Source organism: Rhamphochromis sp. 'chilingali' (genome assembly GCF_963969265.1).
Source record: "Rhamphochromis sp. 'chilingali' genome assembly, chromosome: 7".
NCBI lineage: Eukaryota > Metazoa > Chordata > Actinopteri > Cichliformes > Cichlidae > Rhamphochromis > Rhamphochromis sp. 'chilingali'.
In genome coordinates this window covers 15,291,504-15,309,078 of record NC_137934.1, presented here as the reverse complement: position 1 = coordinate 15,309,078, position 17,575 = coordinate 15,291,504, and the positions used below count along the sequence as shown (strand labels likewise).

The 17,575-nt window shown below is 44.2% G+C and overlaps 1 protein-coding gene across 6 annotated transcripts in view; it reads left to right on the top strand.

The window, feature by feature from the left end:
• kmt2e (lysine (K)-specific methyltransferase 2E) overlaps window positions 1–17,575 on the top strand; it is a 28,789-nt gene extending 11,214 nt beyond the window's left edge. Inside the window, exons 3-25 of one of the 6 annotated variants that reach the window (XM_080886060.1) lie at window positions 3,030–3,141; window positions 3,977–4,206; window positions 4,380–4,519; window positions 5,028–5,209; window positions 5,310–5,348; window positions 5,446–5,646; window positions 5,789–5,937; window positions 6,132–6,249; window positions 6,365–6,474; window positions 6,586–6,838; window positions 7,665–7,763; window positions 9,805–9,876; window positions 10,395–10,580; window positions 10,782–11,108; window positions 11,215–11,514; window positions 12,149–12,299; window positions 12,466–12,692; window positions 12,784–12,840; window positions 13,098–13,631; window positions 13,935–14,191; window positions 14,316–14,395; window positions 15,052–15,131; window positions 15,296–17,575. In XM_080886060.1, the coding sequence (XP_080742186.1) occupies window positions 3,030–3,141; window positions 3,977–4,206; window positions 4,380–4,519; window positions 5,028–5,209; window positions 5,310–5,348; window positions 5,446–5,646; window positions 5,789–5,937; window positions 6,132–6,249; window positions 6,365–6,474; window positions 6,586–6,838; window positions 7,665–7,763; window positions 9,805–9,876; window positions 10,395–10,580; window positions 10,782–11,108; window positions 11,215–11,514; window positions 12,149–12,299; window positions 12,466–12,692; window positions 12,784–12,840; window positions 13,098–13,631; window positions 13,935–14,191; window positions 14,316–14,395; window positions 15,052–15,131; window positions 15,296–16,339 (4,948 nt within the window). In that variant the 3' untranslated portion in view covers window positions 16,340–17,575. The remainder of the gene's footprint in view (window positions 1–3,029; window positions 3,142–3,976; window positions 4,207–4,379; window positions 4,520–5,027; window positions 5,210–5,309; window positions 5,349–5,445; window positions 5,647–5,788; window positions 5,938–6,131; window positions 6,250–6,364; window positions 6,475–6,585; window positions 6,839–7,664; window positions 7,764–9,804; window positions 9,877–10,394; window positions 10,581–10,781; window positions 11,109–11,214; window positions 11,515–12,148; window positions 12,300–12,465; window positions 12,693–12,783; window positions 12,841–13,097; window positions 13,632–13,934; window positions 14,192–14,315; window positions 14,396–15,051; window positions 15,132–15,295) is intronic. The other 5 variants (XM_080886061.1, XM_080886062.1, XM_080886064.1 and 2 more) reach the window with 5 other exon arrangements.

Sequence of the window (17,575 nt, the reverse complement as noted above, 5' to 3'; positions counted from 1 at the left end):
ATAAACTGGTTAGGAAAGTGTTTACTGAGGGCACAGAGTGCTTACTGCAACTAGAAGTCTTTATGCACCCACAGGAATCGCCCCCTAATGGCTATTAAAGAATTTAAACCCTTTTGATTTATTTTAACCTACCTCAGGTCATAATTTATATCAAATCAAGTGAGCAGTAGCATTATTTTTGCCAAGGATTCTTAAATCTTTACCGCACAAATTCCTAAATTTAATCTGTGAGATAATTGGTGTAACCAAAATCAGAATTGCTCTAAATCATGCCTTGAAATGACCACCCAAATAAGTGCCCAGATGCGTTTCAAGATGGCTGCCAAGCGGCAAGACTTCTGGAAGGACTTTGGCTACGTTCCTTATTTTATATTCAGCCTCTGCTACTCGCCCGAGAAACGGCGTCACGTCTTTTCCACGTCCTCCCTCAAATCTGCAGCAGTGTCACCAGCTGTTGGCCAATGCAGTGTGTGCATGCATTTGTGTGTGTGTGTCCACGCTGACACACACAGAGCCCAGCGCACGCATACACGCTGCTGACAGAATACGTAGTGTTGCCATGGTAGCAAGCAGGAGCTCTTTAGGAGTGAAGGCGTTGCCGGTGGCGTTTCGGGGGCTGCTCTCTTTCCTCTCCCTGCTGTTGCGCTCTCTCATGTTCACTCTGCTTGTCCACTCTGCCTCTTTACAGTCTCGCACCAGATGTTCATCTTCTAAATGATATTGTCTCTCCATGCTTTTATTTATTTTACACTTGTGGCGTTCTTTTAGGCAAAACTAGAAAATGGCTAACTGCCACCTTTAAGTTAAACTTTGTTACAAAAATTCTCTCCTCATTCCACCCTCTTTCATCTGTTCTTGTGCGCAGGCAGGCAGTCACGGATTATTGGACTGTATATCTGCAGTCCTCCCACTACATATATGCACACAGTGCCTGTAATTCAGCGGCGTCAAACTTGTTTTTGTTTGCAGGCTACATAAAAGCTTATTGGGTTTTTTTTTTTTTTTTTTTTTAAAAAGCTTTTCGTTTCTTTTAGTTTACAGAATTAGATTCATATATCTAATAACTTATCCAGTTAAACACCTGAATGGAAAAATCTGAGGTGACTTAAGATAAATGGCAAATCAGTTACAGAGAAGAACGTATAATGGAAAATTGAAAAACCAGGTACTTTTCTGGTACTCAATTGAACACACTTTTTCTGTTACCTTATCTATTACTTATTTTGACAGGTAATTTATCTATTACCGGTCTCTCTTCAACCTGTACGACATGCCGTGGGGGATGGTTTTGGTCAGGAAGAAGGTTTTCAAACCCTCTGTCCTGGATGAAATTAACAGTTCTAATTTTCATGGCATAACCCATTTTTAAGAAATAAAAACTGAAAAGTCCAAAAGGTATTCCCTACTTACTTTCAGTTTTGTTCAAGAGTAAATGTATGAATAATACAAACCCACCAATTATGCGCATACAGAAACAAACACACACACAAACATGCTTCCTTCCTTCCCACAGAACAGGCTCGCTCACTTGTTTGCCTCGTTTGTCATTATCTTGATATTTTTTTCCCCTCCCAGACTAATTTGTAACACCTGTGTCTCTCTTCAACCTGTTGGAAAAAAAAAAAAAAAATCCTTCTTTCCTCCTCTGAGTGATACACACCCACATCTCTTTATTATAAAGTGTAGACTTTGATCTGGTTAATCATTGATGGAAGAAAGTTTGTGAACCAACTGCACCCAGGTATATATGTTCTGTCTTTCTGCAAACCTAATCTGTGGCAGTTAATCTGTTGTGTACGCATACACACCCCTCTTACACTGGGCCCGCCTCTGTACTTGAAGCATGCACTTTACGTTTTCACTTTGACAGTGAATAGTTGAGTGGCAGTACACACAGGAAGTGCTGCACAGTGCTCTTTCGGCATGCAAAAGGAGCAATAGGGCTGAGAAGGGCTCCCACAGGTACCGTATCACCAGCTTGCCTTGGGGACTCGCTGTTTAAAGGGAACTTTAAGGGGTGTTTTTAAGTACTTGTTCAAGCTATATAATTATTCACTGTATCTCCTAATTGCCTTGGCTCTTTCTAGTGTGCTTTTTAACCTGAGTGCGAGCTTCAAAATAACGTGGTTATAGAGTCAGAGTCTCACATGGCCTGGTCAGGGTGCTCATTGTCTTTGCTGCTAAAATAGCTCCATATGAGGCAGTTCTTTATGCTTATTGAGCATCTTTATTGTATTTTGCCTAGATATTTTTGTAGCTTGGAGAGAGCAGAGTAAAAAACTTTGTCTTTATGACCTTTGAGCAGTTTTCTACACCTTGCTCTGGGAAGAGTTGAATCAAATGTGTTTTCACATGACTGAGCCATTCACTCATGTGGATATCGAGCTGAAACAAATAGCTGCGGCACCATAGCTTAAACAGTCCGTATCTCAAATGCATCTTGTTTATCCAGTATGTTGCACTGGTATTTCTCTCTTCCTCTTCTTCTTCCCTCTCTTTTTTTTCTTTTCTTTTCCCCTCTTTCATACTGGACCGTCTTGTCTCATGTCATCCGTTTTGCCAGTTCCACTTCCCTCTTCCACAGAGCAACTGAAGAACAGATTAATCATGTCATAATAAGGGTGGGTTGGTCCTAAACGGTCAAACAGGCTCTCTCTTCACCACTGAACGTGGCAGAAAAGTGGATCGACTGGTTTGGTAGGAACGAACTTGTGCAAGTGTGTGTTTTGTGTGAGTGACGGATAGCATGTGTTTTCTGATGATTGTCTGACTTACAGATGTGGGTTCAGGGATTAAAACGTCAGTTATGTGGGGCTCTCAGGCCTGACGAGCCCGGATAAGGTGACATTATAGCACACACTGTGGTGGTACAGTTTAGTGGCCTTCCTCTGGCAGCTGTAACCTCTGTGTCACCACCAGTAGCTACCCAGATGCAGACACATCCTTAAGACTGTTGTAAGGAAACTGTCCTTGAATTACTTTGCTTTTCAGCTCTTAACCAAATTTTTGTTTGTGTTTCTGTCTTAAAGACCAGAGTCGGTGGAGGCCAGCCCTGTGGTGGTGGAAAAGTCGAGCTACCCACACCAGATTTACAGTAGCAGTTCGCACCATTCCCACAGTTACATAGGCCTGCCTTATGCTGTAAGCACACACACACACACACACACCTCTTTCCTCACCTTCCTCAAACTTATACAGATAACCTGCAAACCTTGAGCAGGAGAATTACAGTGAACAAGGAAAATATTGCTTTCAGTACATGCTTTCATGCTGTTTCTTATACAACACAAGCATTAATGAGTGTAAACGCTTCTTTAAAAAAAAAAAAAAATCATTGTCAGTCAAACGAACACGAATGGCAGCAGCTGCCAAGATAAAAACAGACTAAAGAAAGGTGGTCATGTTAGATCACTGATGCAGCAGTGTTTGGGTTTAAAGGCAGCACAACATGCTTGTCCCGAGGATTTAAGAAACCCAGAAAACAGACCAATATTGACTGCTTCCTTGTCATAAGGCATCAGAGGAAGGAGGACATGGCAGGCTGTTTGGATATTAGGGGGAAAATGCAATTATAACACATAAACCTCTGTCTTTTTCAGTCATTGAGTGAAACTGATTTGCTGTTGGTTAATTGACATTCTTAATCTTTTTAGGATATTTAAAATAGTACATAGAACTTTGTTCATTGTTTGGTCATTAAATGATCTATAGATGCTATAAAATGGAAACTGAAACAACTAAGTCAGGGCTGTAAAACCTTTGCTTTGGACCTTACTAAACCTGTTGCTAACACATCTTGGCCTAAAAAAGACTAAACATTTAATTTGCTAAGTAGTGTGTTGGTTGTAGAGGTAATTTTCTGTTGCCAGTGATAGTGCATGCCCATTGTGGCAACGTTGTTTTGTAAACTAAACTATTTTGATAAGCAACGTTTACCTATATCACATGAAAGGTACATTTTCAATTGTTCTCTCAGGACCACAACTATGGGGCGCGGCCCCCACCTACACCGCCAGCCTCCCCACCCCCCTCCATGTTGATCCGACAAGGAGAGGGGGGGCTGTTTGTTCCAGGGGGCCAGGACGAAGCGTCCAGGGGCACCACACTCAGCACCTCAGAGGATGGCAGCTACGGGGCTGACATCACCCGTTGCATCTGTGGCTTCACCCATGACGATGGCTACATGATCTGTTGTGACAAGTGCAGGTGAGACACAAGTAGTCACAAGCTTTGACTAGTATTGACTCAGGCCTCTTTCATCTAGCTGCCTGTTTTTGTTCCTTGTGTTCACTAGATCAGTTTTCTGTAACTTCATGTGGTTAATGGGAACGAAAATGTGACTTGAAGGTTTATTAAAACTCCTTAACGTTTCCCTTTAGTGCCTGGCAGCACATAGACTGCATGGGCATTGACAGACAGAACATTCCTGAGACCTACCTGTGTGAACGCTGCCAACCTCGACACCTCGATAGAGAGAGGGCCGTCCTGCTGCAGACCCGTAAAAGAGAGTCTTTATCTGGTAAGGGAACACATTTATAAAGCTCCCAACATTTCCCATTACCCTTGTACTTTTTTTAAAAAATTTCTGTTGACAAAAATCTCAATGCAGTTGCAGTAATTCACAAAAAGAAAACCTAGAGAAACTAGATTATTTTGAGAGCTGAACTATGAGGCGTTAGAAGCAAGAACCCACAGATAGATGTTTCAGTTCTGCTTTTACTGGCTTCCTTGCTGCAGTAAATGGCCAGCTCATTACAGAGTAAAGCAGGTTGTAAGCTGTGTCAGGGTGCAGCCTCCTCCCCCTGCAGGACAGCCAGATATAATTCTGCCTGAGAGCAGGATGTACTGACACCTGCAGGTCAAGCAGAAAACTGCAATTTAGTTTGTGATGTAGCAAGCCTTGTCTTCCATTAGTATGACACGATTAGCTTTTGTTTTGCCCGAAGCAGGTGTAGCTTTTTATATCTTTGTGTGTGTCACTTTCTTTGTTCCCTGCCTGACGCCTAATAACTCGCTTGCTCATTCAGACGGGGACACCAGTGCTACAGAGAGTGGAGATGAGGTTCCGCTAGAGCTCTACTCCACCTTCCAGCACACGCCTACCACCATCACCCTCACCACTGGACGCCTTGGCAATAAGCAATCTGATAAAAAGCGCAAAAAGAGTGGTGAAAAAGAGCCTCCAGCGTCCTCTGCTCGAGCTAAAAAGGTCAACGTTTACTCATTCACTTACAAAATTAATATTTTACAAACACCTGTTTGGAATGCCGATTAACCTCACACTTTTAATTTATTTAATTACCTTAAAGGCCTTTCGAGAGGGGTCCAGAAAATCCTCTAGAGTAAAGGTAAACTTACAGAACACTCTCACGTCCACCATTTCCAGAATCCAGAATGCTCCTGTTAAATCTGAGCTGTGAGTCACATTTGTACTGTTTTTCTCAGGGTGCAGCTCCCGAACAGGAGCCAACAGAGCACCCGTCTCTGTGGGAGAACAAGATCAAAACGTGGATGGAGCGTTACGAGGAGGCCAGCAGTAATCAGTACACTGAGGATGTTCAGGTCCTGTTGCGTGTTAAAGAACAAGGCGACGGCAAGAGTCTGGCATACAACACGCACCCAGCCTCTTTCAAACCCCCTGTAGAGGTACAAATATACACACTGAGTGAATCTCCACTGGTAACACAAATATGATAACACCCAAACACATTGTTTGTCTCTAGCAGTCTGCAGCACTAGCTTTCCCTCTTGGGGTTCACATGTAATTCAAGATGTTTGTTTATGTCAGGCGGTTTGTGTCTCCCAGAGTCAAGTTCAGAAGAACAAGAAGATCCTCAAGGCGGTGCGAGACTTGGCCCCAGACTCCCTCATCATTGAGTACAGGGGCAAGTTCATGCTTCGACAGCAGTTTGAGGCCAACGGATACTTCTTCAAGAGGTTAGGAAGCTTGTCACGAGTCAAAAGGGTTTTCCCTCTTGGATTTGTCTCAATCTAAATTGAGTGCAACTTCGTTTTTAGTGCAGGTCAAATAAATTAACTCTTAATGTAATGGCAGATGATTTAAGATGTTAAATTGAGGTGTTTTGTGTGCATTGATCCCACTCATCCTTTGACCTTGCTTTTCTCCTCAGGCCATACCCTTTTGTGTTATTTTATTCAAAATTTGATGGACTGGAGATGTGTGTAGACGCTCGCAGCTTTGGAAACGAAGCACGTTTCATTCGCCGCTCTTGTACTCCCAATGCTGAAGTATGTAACATTCAAAAGTGCTTAATAATTTGCTTCTTTTCACTTAATTAACCAAAACTCTTATCCATAGTTGCAAGCGCTATTTTTTACCAATACTCTTCTGAACGTCCCTCAGGTGCGTCATGTCATTGAGGACGGCATGTTACATTTATACATCTACTCATTGCGGCCGATATCCAAGGGCACAGAGATCACAATCGGTTTTGATTTTGACTATGGCAGCTGGTAAGTGTTAAGGAGTAAAACTGGCAATTGCTTGCTAGCAAGACAAGATCGTTTCACTAAATTTCTCCTGTTTTTGTTTGTTTGCTTTGGGTTATTTGTTTGTTTTTGTAGTAAATACAAGGTGGACTGTGCCTGTGTGAAGGGGAACCAGGAGTGCCCGGTGCTCAAGCACAACCTAGAGCCCACAGAGAACCTGGGTTCTGGAGGCAGACGCAGAGGGAATCGGAAGGACAAGGAGTTGGCACGGGACGACCAGGCCCAGAACCAGAACGTGGGTTTGGACGGCGAGGGGAAGGGCAAGAACATAGGCGACAGCAAGCAGAGAAAACTCTCTCCTCTCCGCCTCTCCATCTCAAACAACCAGGCAAGATTACTTTTTAATGTACGGTGCGCAAAACATGCCTGGTGTCAGTCACCCTTTTTAACACTTCTTAATTTAGATTTATTCTATTAAAATGCACTCACCCTTATAGTCCATGCATGTGGTTTATTTTGGTCTGTGCATGTGTTTTCCATTGTTAGTCACTCTTTGTTATTGTACATCCTGTTTAGTTCCCTCCCTTTTTTAGTTTTTTTCCCTCTCCCATCATCCCTGTTATGCATCCACTTTTGTCCCCTCCCAGCTAATTTTTTTTCCTTATACAGACCATATCTTACTGCACTTTTGTTCCACTGGTCTGGCAGAGATGTGCAGTAGTAACACAAGCAGAGGCGCCGACGGTAACAAAAGTCTCATTTGTTATCGGTTGTGGAAATTATTTTAGAGTTCATGATTCAGGGAAATCTTATTTGTGACTTGAATATTTGGTTTAGAAACCAGTTCCATTTGAATTAGAAAGGACTGCCTCAGGCTTTCAGAAATGCAGAAACATGAGTAGACCTGTCCCAGTAAGACATAGGAGGTTTTAATATCATGATGATACCCAATGGACATGACAATATTCAAGCTGCTACACCAATAATTTAATAAGGGGGTGCTAATAAAGTCATAACTTTCAAGAAGGCCACTTAGCAGTTGTGTAATGTGCACAGACCAACCACCTATCTAAGCGTATCTTTAAAAAGTTCTTCCTCAGCCTCTCCCTCACCTCACCTCTCCTCCACTCTTACCTGTCTCCTTCTAGTCTGTAGCCAGACTGAATGATCAGCCATGATAAAGCGCCATACCCCGCTCTCCCCTCCTCTTACAGGATCCTGAGTTATTTGAGGATCTAGAAGACAAAACCTCCGTTAGCAATGAAGTAGAGATGGAGTCAGAGGAGCAGATTGCAGAGAGGAGGAGGAAGATGGTAAGTGTGCCAAGCTAGGGGCTACAGCTTACCCCCCTCCCCCGCTGCCGTGCTACCACCCAGCAGAAAGAGCAAAAATAAAAACTGTCCCCTGTTGCTCTGGGTGTGGACTTAACTATTTGTCTGCTAAGGGCTTGGATAGGAGCAGCTGTCTTCTACCTCTCCTCCATAAAACCAGCCTCCTCCTTCACCATTCATCTACTGCTAGTGCTCCCACTATTATCGGTGCCTCTGTTGCTGTTTTGTTCAAACCCACTGTGCTTTCCCTCCTTCAGCTTTGACTTTTCCCCTTTTCTCACAGTGCTGAGGCTTTGTGCTTGTCTGTCATTACGCTTATTTTCTCATTTGTTGCCTGTTTTTTCTTTTTTGCCCCTTCACCATGTGAGAACATGAACAGGCCTGCAGTGCCGCATGCCTGTTGACAACCTTGCCAGTGTATTGTGTCTTTATGCACACTGAAACTATCCCCCAGTGTGTATTACAGTTTGAGTAGAGCTCTCTTCTCACCTTCATTGTAGCCATGAGATTGAAATGGCCTGTTACGGGTTCAACCACTCTCTCTGCCAAATGGTCGTATGTCCCCGAGAGATGGGATCAAACACACACGCACACACACACAGGAAATTACCCTGCAGTCAGCTCCGTTTCACATGGTAGACCCAAGGTGTAAATCGCTGACTCATCTTTGGCTAAGGTACAGTTCTTATAATTGGCCAGAGAGATGGATGGATGGATGGATAGATGGAGGGAGTGACTGCAGAGGGTAGAGCCCTGTTGCCGGGGCCTTATTGACTACGGGAGATCCAATAAGCTGCCTTCTATGCAACATGGCAGAAGAGGGCACCCTGCTCGAGCAAAGAAGCATACATTTGCACACTGACGGTCACAAGCGTAGTAGGTGTGCGTGGTCATTTTTAAATCTGTGTGGTGGAGATGCTGCATGGGAGAGAAATATCTTGCCTGCTTAAGCTCTTACTGAAAGTTCTATTGGTGGAAAGGGCATCCTGGGTTTATGTTGTCTTCCTACTACCCCAGCTCTTTAGATATTTTATGTATACTAACACTTCACCCTTGGTGTTCTGTTGCCTGTGGGAAGAGTCAAAATGTCAAATCATTGCTAACATGGGCTCCCCCTTTCTTTATATTTTTGTTAGGGCTCCTTTAGCTTAGCCTCTGTGATAGAAGTCGGAATATACAAAGAAACTGGACATTTAAAAATAACCCTTTACTACCACTGCGGTTTGTTCTTCCTCATTGTGGGGAACTCCGCTATTGTTTCCTTTACTACTCGAGCCAAACTTCAACCGATCAATATTCTGCCTACATACAGCATCATTGCCATTGGTGCTACTGTTTGCATGCAGCCCTACAAAAAGCAAACACATGTGATTGAAGTCCAGTAATTCACAACCAGACAAGCAGGACCTTAAATCTCACTTTAAAGATCAAGATTTTAAGAATATGTCAAATGATGTGCTGTGACTCTCTTTGTGAGATGGGTGTAATAAGCTGCTGGTCAGTGATTGTAGTGAATGCCCAGCTTTTGGTAGAAGGAATTAAAAGACCTGTGCCTTTTTATTGTAGTGTTTTTTTGTTGTTGTTGTTTTTGTAAAACTTAGTTCTTAGGAAATTCTGTGAAGATTTCGGTTTACAGCAGGAGTCCTGCTATAAGAGATTGTTCCTAAATTTTTGAATACTTGTCGACGCCTTGTCTTTGGAAGCCAAAGCTCCAAAGAAGCCACAAGTGGAATTGCATGACCTTGGGGTCTTAGACTATGGGTTTGGAGTGGCACCAATGTTTTTCTCACTGCTGTGAAAAGGGCAATTACATCCTGGCATTGTTAGTGCATTCCTGAAGATGCTCTATAGTTGTAAATATCCTGCATAGTGTTATTGCATATTACTAGGTAACCTTAGCGCTGGAAAAATTTCACCAGATGATTAGAGATCCTTTAGTCCAGTCATGTCCATTTTTAGTGAAGCCTTGTTTAGGTGGGACATGTCTCTTCTAAACTGGGCTGTTTCTTTATTAAACATTCAGGCCAACCCAGCGGAGCAGTCCCATCTACCTGTCGGGGCGGCTTCGTGCTGGAGGGGACTGAAAATCAAGGAGGTAAACTTGACCCATACATGGCCAACCCCACCCATCTACCAACCTCGTAGTGGTGATTGACTGAGTTAAAAGCGTACTAACAGTCCTGTCTTTACAGCAAACTTTAGCCTATGCAGGCAAAATTTTTTTTTTTTTTTTTCCTTTCCAAAAGTGTGCTTTGAGTAATGATGGAGTGCTTTGTTTTAGGTGGAGGTAGCTATGGTTTCTTTATAAGGACCTGGGGAAATTTATTTGCGTACAAGCTAAATTAAAACACCTTGTTCTCCTACATTTTTCTCTCACTCCAATCTCCTCTTTTGGTTGCTCTTATTGTGAAAATGAAGGGACATTTTTTTTTTTTTTTCTACTTGGCTCTGCATATGGCACTCTGCACTCAGATAGAAATGCTTTTCGCTGCGTAGCACACATTAACCAGTTGCACCGCTACCTCTGGGGAGTAGTACTCCATGAACTAATCTATGCGCACTCTCTTCCTCTCCCTCGCCCCTCCTCCATGCCCCACATCTAACCCTCTGCAGACACGAGAGGAGAGGAAGATGGAGGCCATCCTGCAAGCCTTTGCCCGAATGGAGAAGAGAGAGAAACGACGGGAGCAGGCGCTGGAGAGAATCGGCAGCATAAAGTCCGAGGTTGGGGGCCGCAGTGACATTAAGGAGGAGCCTCCAGCCACACCAGAGACGGCAGATTCGCCAGCTGTTATCCAGGTCAGAGCACAGATAAACAAAAAAAACAAAACAAAAAACTTTACTTTTATTTATATTTTAATTGATGTTGGCACAAATGCTTCTTCTGAGCTGTACTATAAAAAATTTGTGTTTTTGTTTGGAGCAAGCTATTGTCAGATTTTTAAGAGATTTATGTATTCAAATGTGATGTTATTGAACTCTCAAATGTGTTTTTTATAGCCACTTCTGGAAGTAAAAGAGGAGCCAGGTCTAAAGCCAGCCAAAGTTAAAGGCACGAGGAACAGGAAAAGTTTCTCAAGAAATCGTACTCACATTGGGCAACAGCGGCGACGAGCTCGCACTATCAGCACTTGTTCTGACCTGCCTCCCAGCTCTCCAACTGAGTCTGTGGAGCCTGTGACCAATGAAGCCCCTGAAGGAGAAACACCCACTGTGCCAGAGCCGGAGGCCATCTCCACACAAGCACCCGACACCAGTCCTCCGCACAGCAGCTCACCTGCACCTGACAGAAACCGAACAGGGAGCAAGACTTTCAGAACAAAAAAGGTACAGGCACATGTCTAATTCTGCATATGAAACATATTTCTGGCTTTTTAAAAAATGTTCAGGAACCCTTTAGAATTTTTACATCTTCTCAAACTCTTTTCCACAGCACTTTGTGAATGAGTGGGTAGGCGAGAAACAGCAGGACCGTGGTGCTGTACGAACACCAGAACCAGTCCCAGAAAGGCCACTGAGAATAAGCAGTGACCCTGAAGTGCTGGCCACGCAGCTCAACGCCCTGCCAGGCCTGGCCTGCTCCCAGCAGGTCTACAGCACGCCCAAACACTATGTCCGCTTTTTGTCCCCGTTCTTGGCAAACCGCAGCCCCACATCTCCCGGGGTCCCCACCGGGAGACGGCGTTCCCGAGAACTACCCGAAATGCCACCAACCACTGGTTCCTGCAAGAAGGTACAGACTTCTGCTTTTAAAAGCAATCCTGCCTTTCTTTGATGCTCATGGGAAAAACTTAAACAGCTAGATTTGGAAAGTAGATCTTTGTTTACATAGGAAATAACTAAGTTTTCCCAAAATGCCACAGCCTTTGAATTTCTTCCATTCTTTGTTAACTCCGTCTCCGTGAATGCATCAAAAAGTTTCCAGTGGGATGAACTCATTTGAAGTCGCCCAGAATATTATCGAGGGACAGGACTGTCACTGTTTAGCTGCTTTATTTAGAAGCTTCCTTTAATAAGTTGCTGAATTTATATTCTCCTTTACTAAAGTGCGTCTAGAAGCAGAATTTATCATTCAGCAGCTATCTTGTTAAAACCTATAGGTACTTATTTTGCCCCTATCTAAATGAATAAGGAGAGGTTTTTGGGGGGGGGGGTTTTTTGGGGTTTTTTTGGGTTTTTTTAAGCTTGAAATTAGAAACTTCTCTCCTTTTACACACCATCTAGGTAACTTGATTAATACCATGACCATTTAGGTTAGTTTCTATATTTTTATTACAATATAATCTACCTGCCACTAGATGTTTGAAACTGTTGTGAATGTCTCCTGTGCACTCTTTCTCTTTGTTATAATGGCTCTGTTTTTACAGCGATGGTTGAAGCAAGCTCTAGAGGAGGAAGGCTCCACCAGCCCAGGCAGACGGCCAAGTCTTCTCATGCCCGGTGAAGGCCCCCTCAGCCCCTCCATTAACGGAGACTCAGACAGCCCCCTACCCTATAATGGCATCTGCTCGCTACCAGGTAAGTCTGGGTTCGAACAGATCAATCTAATGCCACTTAAACTACAAACCTAACAAAGAAAACTGTGCATTTATTCAATGATGGTAAAGGAAACCAGTCTTAATAACAGTAAATAATCAAGCCAACTTTAAATCATAGATGCCATGCTCATTTTGACATCTTGCAGAGTTGCCCACGCCTTTGAAAAAGCGAAGGTTGAGTCCTTTGGACGCTTGTATGTCTGAGAGCTCAACGCCCTACGGTTCCCCTTGTGCCACGCCCACCCGGACAGAACAGTTGGAGACGCTGCTGACACCAGCCTTAATGGCCACCCCTCCACGTCCCCGAACAGAGGAGCCAAGCATGGAGCCCTTGCCCAGCATCCCAACGCCAACGCTTAATGCCCCTCAGGAGGTAAAGCTGTGTTTATGCATAAGCCTGTAAACGTTACATGTTTGTTTACATGAGGAAGAAAAAGTGGCTAAGTGTGTTTGTGGTTGCACAGAATGAATCTTCAGGGGAGAACTCACCAGAGGTCAACCGAAAACCCTGTGTGCAGGAGGTAAGATCATACCTCTAATATATTTAATTTGGAAATGACTTTAACCATCAGTCTCCCTCAGTTCCAGTATTATACTATCTGAAAATGTGGTAGTATTGCTGTAATAGTTTTTCTATAATAAAAATGTCCAGCTACATCCAAACATAAACCAGTAATCCAAAACATAATGTCAATTTAAGTCTGTTAAGCAGACATGTTCTTAGTGTTATGCCTCATCAGTGTTCATGTTGTGTTTTCATCCCTTGCTTCTCACCCAGGCCGATCGTCCTCCTTCGTTGGCGTCCTCTCCCTGCATCAAGGTTCCTAGTTCAGATGGACTCCCGTCAGAAGCCAAGGTGTCAGTTCCAGAGAGTCCACAGCCTCCACCTGCTGAGTCGGTGGACTGTGGAGAGGACAGGCCTGATAGTGGGGGTGTAGAAAGCACCAGTGAGGCTCCCTTGTCTACAGAAGCATGTGCTTCCTCTTATTCTGGCTGGATAAAAAGCCCAGAGAGGGGCCCGACTGCACCAGCTGGCCTGAACTTCTCTCCAGTCAATTCAAACTTAAGGGACCTCACCCCCTCCCATACTCTGGAGCCTCTGGCAGCCCCCTTCAGGCCTGAGGCTGCAGCAGGACCCTCAGCAGGAACGGGGTCACTGGTTGGCTCCCAGCCCTCGTTTAGCGAAGGCCAAGGGCAGCTCTTTCACCCCAGCTCTGAGGAGGGAAGTTCTCTTGGCTTCTCACGCTCGCTGAATGGGGACAGCGCTGGTGACGGAGGAGGCTCTGCACAGAACCCCCCACAGAAGAAAAAGGTGAGATTACTGACCTATAGAGATGAAAAAGAAGCTATCTGAAAACACTAAATGGCCCTTAATGAGATTGTAAATGCATTTTGCCCCCAGACAGTTTAAACAAACAGTTAATTAGTCAACAGTCTGAAAAAATAACTAGTTACTTATATAATCTGCAGAGAGAGTACCAATACATTGCAAACAAATGAGGTTGGCAGCGGGACTCCAGAAGTATTGATGCTTCCAAAGGTTGAATTATTATTCTTCAAATGCTGCCCTCTACTGGTTTGACTTAATGGTTTTTGTGGTTCTGCTTCTTCCCAGGTTTCCCTGCTAGAATACCGTAAGCGTCAACGCGAAGCCCGTCGCAGCGGCTCCAAGACCGAGTGCAGCTCTCCCGTTTCCACTGTGCCGCCTCTAGCTGTGGACGCCTTCTCTGTCTCTCTAGAGACCACCAGCGAGCCTCCTCTACCTCCTGCTTCCACGGCTCTCTCCAACACCACCACCGCAGCTTTAAGAGAGCCACAGACAAACGAGGAGGCAGAGTCCACCGGAGAGAAGGAGGGAGGAGAAGGACAGTGGTGTGTGCTTTAATGTGTTAAAATGTTAACTACAGAGAAATGTGTAAACAGAAAAAAAAAAAGCTCTGCATTCATGGTAGCAAACCTTAGTACATAAAGTCTTCTTATTGATGTTTCACTTCAGGACATCGTCGACTTCTGTAGAGCAGGCCCGAGAGCGCAGCTACCACCGAGCTCTGCTGCTCAGCAAAGACAAAGACACAGGTAAGAAAACGGAAATCGTACGGTGTGAGGATGGAGAAGCAAACCCTATATGTTACAGCCTACCATGGGCAGAAACTCCTCGTGCATGTACAGAAGTGCCCTTAAGCCTTTTGTAATAGTAGTTGATCATGTTTACTGACATTTTTCAAGGAACCAGCACCCAAAATACCTGTAGCAGTTTGAGGGGTGCGCTGCTGTAGTACATGAAGACTGTAGTTACCCCATTTCCCTATTTTTTATTTATTTATTTATTTTTTTAGTTTGTTTGTGAGTGAAGTGGTGGTGAATGCTTTGTTTCTTTGTAAGAGTAAAATTAGTTGGGATTTTATTTTTTTGCAATATGAAGGCAGCTGGTGTGCAGGAAATCCTGGAATAATAAAGTAATTTGTTTTCTCATAACCTGAATTAAACAATCTAGATTTAACTAAAGAACTGTGCCATTCTTTGTTGAATGTTTAAGTGTGTTTTGAGTGGCTTGTGATTAAATGTATTTGTATTGAAATGCTTTTTACTATCAATGTGTTGCAAGCATTTTAAACCATCCATGAATGGTCATACAACCAGATCTGTCTCCATCAGAGCTGTTTATATTTTTCATGTTTTTTTTCTTTTTTTAAATGATGATCTGTTTTGTATTTTTATTTTTATTTTTTTAGATGGTGAGACAGAAGGTGGAGATACGCCTTCGATGAGGGAGTGTGCATCTCCGAGTGTCCAGAAGACCCCGACCCACACAGTGAGTTGACGTCAGGCTATCATCACCAGTTTTATTGCCAGTTTATTTTTATTTTTTATTTTATTAAATTTAATTAATTTTAGTCATGTTTTCTGTTAAAGTTTCATTGATTAAATTGATTAATTTGACTCATCTCTGCTTACTTTTGTCCGTCTCCTCTGCAGCCCTGTTCTCCTGGCCCTCTTGTCCAACCTTCTGGTCGGCCATCGAAGGAGGAAGATGGCGATGGTCAACCTCGGACGCCAAATCTGACCAGCCAGCTGACAAGCAAGCCGACAGGACCCAAATCGGCCCCGCTAACACCGACAAAGCTTCACCCCACCCCGTTACCCTCCTCACCAGTCCACTACCCTGGATCGTCCCTCCTCCACTCTCCAAAGCCTCAGGTTCAGGGTTCGCCCTATCGCAGCCAGAGGGCGCTGTTCTCTGCCCAAACTCAGAACCAACCACAGCCCCAGACTCAGACTGGGCCCAGTGCTTTTCCGCAGTATAATACACAGAACACTCCACCGCCACCGCCACCACCACCGCCAGCACCGCCTGTTTCCACAGCCTATTTTCCAAGCCAGAGCCCCTCACCTGCCGGACCTTTCCCTGGGTTTAAACCCTCTGTCACGCCGCCCTATCCTCCAGGCTCTCAGCCCCTGATACAGACTCTTCCCCACAGCGTGCACTATCAGAGTTCAGCTGCTCCTCCGCCGCCACCTCCTCCGCCTCCACACCCGATGCCTGGCCCCACCCTGCTACACGTCAACCTGCAGCCACCTCCTATCCAGCAACATCAGCTCATGATGACAACTGCACCTCCTCCACCTCCTCCCCCACAGGGTCAGACCTCCCAACAGCAGCAGCCGCCTCCTTCAGGAGGCACCCTGTTGTCACTTACCCCTCCGCCACCACCTCCTCCGCCTCCTCCAGCCCCCTCTACCAACACCCCAATGCAGCCCCACCACTATCAGAACTTAGGGGGGTTTCAGCCGGCACTGATGCACCCTGGTGCTGCAGCGAACTCTTCAGTACCCCCATCCTCCTACCCCCCACCCCTTCAGCAGACCGGACTGCCTCCACCTCCCCCACCTCCTCCCCAACAGACTCAACAAGGCCAGTCTCAGGCCGCTGCCTCCCAGATGCCTTCTGGGACTCGTGGAGCTCCTGCATCCTCGACCCCCTTCCACAGCTCGGGGTACCTGAGCACAGGGTGGCACTGACCCGCCCCTTCTTGCTGCCGGTGTCTGGCAGCCCCTGAGAACTCATCGTGAGGGGGCATGTACCATACGCTGTAGATACGTTTTCTATGTACCTGTACACATGGCCAGTGGAAAAACAGCTGATTGTGGGATAAAAGGGTACTTTTTAAGAAAAACAAAAAAGACACAAAATTTTAACAAAAAAGGACAGTGAAATAAATCTTCAAGACAGACTATAAAAATAAAGATAGACGATTCTCCCCGGTGCTCATAGCCCTTTTCTCTCTGGCCTCCATGTTTGTTTTTATAATATCCTTCCTGTGATGGAGAGGAAGGATCTTTGTTCTGTGTCTTGTTTGGACTCCCGTTGTAAGGCACTTTGTTTATCAATGGACATTCCAGCCTATATCCTTCCTCTTCCTTTCCCCTTTGTCAGTTAAACATTTTACTTCCTCCTCTCACTCATCTGTTGTCATCTCTATACACCATTTATTTGTTTTAATCTAGTGGTTCATTATAGCGCAGAGAAAGCTCTTTTTGTATAGAGAAGAAGAAAAAAAGACAAATATTTTTTTTATTCCTCTGTCTGACAACAAATATCTGTTCACCGCTGCAGATTCAGAAGAAGAAAAAAAAAAAAAAAAAGACCAGTTTCGGGGGAACCTGCCTCACTGCCACAGGAGGCCGAACTCGTTTGTGTGTGTGAGTGTGTTTCAGTGTGTGTGGCTGCTTAGATAAGCAAAGCGTGCGTGAGATTTCATGTAAAAACGAGTGTCTTCTGAGGTAGGCTGGGTGGTCTGGCCCACAGATAGGATGTTAGCGGTTTATTTTTGAATATCAATGGTTATTTGTAGAAAATGTAATTTAATGTATAGGTGGTTACTCCAGCTTTCACCAAGAACAGGTTGTACATATTCGCTTTTTTTTTTTTTTTTTTTTTTTTTTTCTATGCTTGTACAATTTGCTCCCATACTGTTTATTTTTTTTTGTTTTTTTTAAATATTGTTGTAAATACAAACACTCTTCTTGGCAAAGCTGAATGTTTCTGTGACTGTAGCATTATTTTTATTTTATTCTAACCCCCTCCACCCTCCCATCCTCAACTATTCAACTTGGTCTTTTTTTTTTTTTTTTTTTTCTTTTTTTTTTTTTTTTTTTAAATCATTTGTGTGTGTGAGTGTACGTTTGTGTGGAGGGGAGAGACTCACAGACACTGCACTGGTTGGCTATTTTCATGGTTCATTATAATAAATCACT